The following is a 4,202-nucleotide window of genomic DNA, read 5'->3' as shown; positions in this document are numbered from 1 at the left end:
TTAATGAAAGCAATAAAACAAACCTTAAGAGCCGCTTGGGAGCCGAAAGAGCCGGTTCTTTATAGTGAGCCGAGCCGAAAGAGCCGGTTCTCTAAAAAGAGCCGGAATTCCCATCACTAACGTGAACGCATGGACACACGTCAGTCTACAATGTTTTAAACTCTCCAGAATAAAGTTACAAACTAATTTGTTGTAAGAAAATGGGACTTGAATGTTGAGTAAAACATTTCCTTATCCCATTTTAATCCATACGATAACAAAATAACTGCAAAAAAAGTTATTCCACCACCGCTGCGCCTTTCACCAGACGAGACAGGCACTCATCAGCCGCTGGAGACTCCGGCACACCTGAGACACTGGCACACTGGTATCTTCTTCCTCCCTCTTCCTCCCTCCCCAGCGTCCACAACACAATCAGTGACAGTAATGAATCATTATACAGTAAGTCACTGAGCTCTATCTGCTTATTCTGTGCGTAATGCGTGTGTGCGTAACCGGATGATGACTCGTGACACTGACAGATTTATAGATTGTTGAAATGATCTGTAAATTCAGCTCACATGGATGAGTCATGTCTAAACAAATACACAGAAAAATGCACAGCCAGTTTTTTAAAACAGCAACATTAATATGAGAGCAGCCGCGGTGACCCTCACATTTAGTTGCTTCGTGTTTATATCTAATTCCAAATTTAAAAAACAAACAAAAAATACCTCATAAATTGACGCGTTCGATCGCACACTTTCCATCTTTTAATTTTATTTTCCTCCTCCTTTGCTGCCGCATTTGTCATTGTTCTTCAGGAAGGAGGCGTCAGAGAGTGGGTTTTAGAGTCATTTGTATATTAATTTGTGGGTGGAACGAGGGCGTGGTGTGTTACTCATTCACCTGCGCTCAGTTTCACGTTTGATGCGATGTATAAAGAGAAGGTGCGCCGGACTCGACGTATACTCACGGTTTTATAAATCTGAGAATTTCTTTGCGTACGTACTTTTCAAACTTTGTGAGTACGCCCTCTTTCAGTATGAAAGCTGCACACTCTTTTATACATGAGGCCCCAGGTCCTTTGTGTATAGTGTATTTTATATTGTGTCTAGCCTGAACTGACACCTTCCTACAACATCCGCAGGGAGTCGGCTCCCCGATTCCTCCAGTAGACAAAGAGGTGTGAAAGCACCTCATTCAATGGCACACTCTTCGTCTATTGGAGGAATGCAAAAGGGGAGTTGCTCAGTTATAAATGTGGAGGGATCACTTTTGCTCAGGGTCTTTCTTCAGCTAGGATCATTCCTGTGAAGATTGACCTTTTCCTTGCAACAAAATTAAACCTTGTCGGCCGGCAGAAGTTCTCTATTTCATTCTTCACCAGCAGCAGAGAATTTCCACAACACCGTGCTGTGCCAAGGCGAGGCGAGCCAGTGGAAACACGGCTCAAGACAGGAAGACATGGTGATAGTTCAAGAGGTCAAATTTTCTGTCTGCTGTCAAATCAGATGTCTGGACATTTCAAGTGGTTTTTTTGTGTGTGCGTGCGTGTGTCTTTAAACTTTGGCCAAGTTTGATGGGGACAAATGACACTTAATTATTCTCGATTTAAAAGAAATATTAGGAGACACATATTGTATGTTTAGACAGGTTTATTCAGTGAACAGTTAAAAAAAACTTTTTTAAGCAGAGCCTATACAGTAATAACTACTTACAACATCCTTGCTTCTGTCTGAGAAACATTTATATAGAAATCTGATTGCATGACAGAAATAAAAATCAAGGCACTTGTTTTAATAGACCGGTTTTTGGGCTTAAGGCATTAAAAAAGCACACCAGCACATTTTGATTCATACAGTACCTTCATCTGAATGTGGAGACAAAAGAATATATTATATATATCATATGTATATATAGATATATATATAAAAGAGTAAATAAAAAAAGAATACGTCTTTCAAAACCTTTAGCATTATAATATCCCTGCACAGGTCAAAGGTTTAACACGACAACTAACTTCACCACCTTGTCATTGTTATGCCTCCACCCAGCAGTACATTCATGGCTGACCGGAAAAATTAATGTAAAGCTAAATCAGTTTGTATTGGTTTATATTCATTGTCAACTAAATGTGATCTGAATTCAGACAGTCATTTTACTATGTAAACAAAACTTAGCTTGCATAAAGAAAAGGTCACACAAAACTCAAGACAAACAGACTCGGGGATAGCTTCTTTCCAAGAGCTATCACCACAATAAATACGCAAAATAAGATCCACATATAACCTCCATCCGAAAACCTGAAACTTCTTTCCGTTTACCATGTGCAATGTCAAACAAATATATCTATATGAATACCACAGAAACGCAACCAAATCTCTTCATTCTCCTCTTTTCCGTGCATATAGGTTATTTATTCTTGTATTACAACATTGTTTTAATTGTCTTGTAGTCTAATTACATTGTATGCAATACAATGACAATAAAGGCCATTCTATTCTATTCTATTCTATTCTATTCTATTTAAAAAACAGTGAAATTTCAGTTTGGGGTCATTTATTCTTTGCCACATAAGAAATGTGGCTTCTGGAAGGAATCTGTGCACCAATAACATGTCTTTATAATAGCACGGGTCGTAACTATCCAGTTTAGCTGAGGGAATGTTCATTCCAAAAGTCTTCACACCTATATGGGCAGAAGGCTTCAGTCCCGCTTTGGCCAGGCACATCCCCATGTAAACATCATCGATGGGAAGAATGGGAATGGACTGAGACATGTTGTATATGACCATAGCTGTATAGCCAGACAGGAGGAAGCCCCCACCACTACAATAAGGGGGGAATGAATCAACTCGTACTTGAACAGGGACAAAATATTTACTATTTGGGTTTCTGATGGGGTCACCCCCCATTAAAGAGCCAGCAAAGAGGTGTTTGCTTCCATCATTGTCCTTGAGACCTTGGAGATACTCCACCATGTTTTTTGGGTTGGCAAAAACATCATCATCACCATTAAGCAAGAAGCGAGCGTTCGGACAGGTCTTCTCCATCCACTCGAGGAAGAGTATCTGCTTCAGTGTGAGGTTGAGGAACGTGTCCACAAAGTCCCATTGGAGAATGTCATTGTACTCACGATGCTCCAGTTCAAGTAGTTTGGTCCGTCTCAGTTTTTCAAAACCAGTATCAGTTGTTCCTGTGATGAAGACTCTGTGAATCTTCTTACCATTGTGTAGCCTCTCTTTAGCCCAGGTTTTGCGCAGTACCTCTCTGCGTTCGTAGTTTCCGGGGGAGCTCTTAATGACCAGAAGGAGGAAGACATCTGCAGATTTATCCGCTCCTCCACATTTGTCTGGAACGTCCAGTAGCATGGGGAAATGCCGGCAGTGTCGGTAGTAAAGAAAGTCTTTTATACGAGTAGGAAGAGAGCTGAAATCTGTGATGTTCACAGCAGATGTATTTTCTTGACATTTTGGCCAGGGGTAGACATAATTGGTTGGTTTTTCTGGACTAACTTGACTGTCCTCTGCTTGTGTCTCATCGCGATAGATGTGTATGTTTTCGTGGTCCCATTGGGGAGGGCCCTTTATTTGGTCACTATAATTCCTACGGAGATTGAGGACCAACAGACCAAGACCGACTGCCAGCCATAAAAGTTTACATGTGATTCTCCTCATCCTTGAATCTCTGCAGAGAAAAAAAACACATTTCTGAATCAGCATACATCTGACAGAAATAAATAATTGAAGTTACTTGTTCAGTCATAGTCATTTAGGAAAAGATCCAGAATATTAGAGCTGTGCACAGTGTAGTGCTACTCCATCGTAACAGAAGAAATTTGGTATTTTCGACAATTTAGTGACACTATAGACACATTGCTTTGTTTGTGCTCAGCTTTCATAGGTATTTTGTTGGCTTACACAGACTAGACTAGACAGCGTTTTAAACTCTTATTTTATTTTTAGCACCTCAGCAGTGCCACAGACTCATAACCTCCATGTCACGCCAAATTGGGGCTGTAATTAAAGCAAAAAGAGCCCCAACCAAGTATTGAGTAGATTATAAATTAACATATTTAGAAGGCCAATGGTTGTTTCTATTTTTAATTGGCCTTATGGTGTATTCCAATTTGTTGAGATAGTGAATGTTACTTTCTTGTTAAATGTGAGCCAAAATCATCACAATTAAAAGAACCAAAGACTTACAGTACTTCAGTCTGTG

At 40.1% G+C, this 4,202-nt stretch overlaps 1 protein-coding gene across 1 annotated transcript; it reads right to left on the bottom strand.

The window, feature by feature from the left end:
• Nucleotides 1-2,494: 2,494 nt before the first annotated feature.
• On the bottom strand, nt 2,495-3,658 carry LOC310925772 (N-acetyllactosaminide beta-1,3-N-acetylglucosaminyltransferase 3-like; the record flags this gene model as incomplete). The annotated part of the gene is made up of 1 exon (XM_083887789.1): nt 2,495-3,658. The coding sequence occupies one exon, from the start codon at nt 3,656-3,658 to the stop codon at nt 2,495-2,497; it is 1,164 nt and encodes a 387-aa protein (XP_083743915.1).
• Nucleotides 3,659-4,202: the final 544 nt, after the last annotated feature.

Source organism: Microchirus variegatus (genome assembly GCF_963457635.1).
Source record: "Microchirus variegatus genome assembly, chromosome: 4".
Taxonomy (NCBI): domain Eukaryota; kingdom Metazoa; phylum Chordata; class Actinopteri; order Pleuronectiformes; family Soleidae; genus Microchirus; species Microchirus variegatus.
Note: the sequence above shows the minus strand (reverse complement) of the source record. Positions and strands in the feature narration are given on the sequence as shown.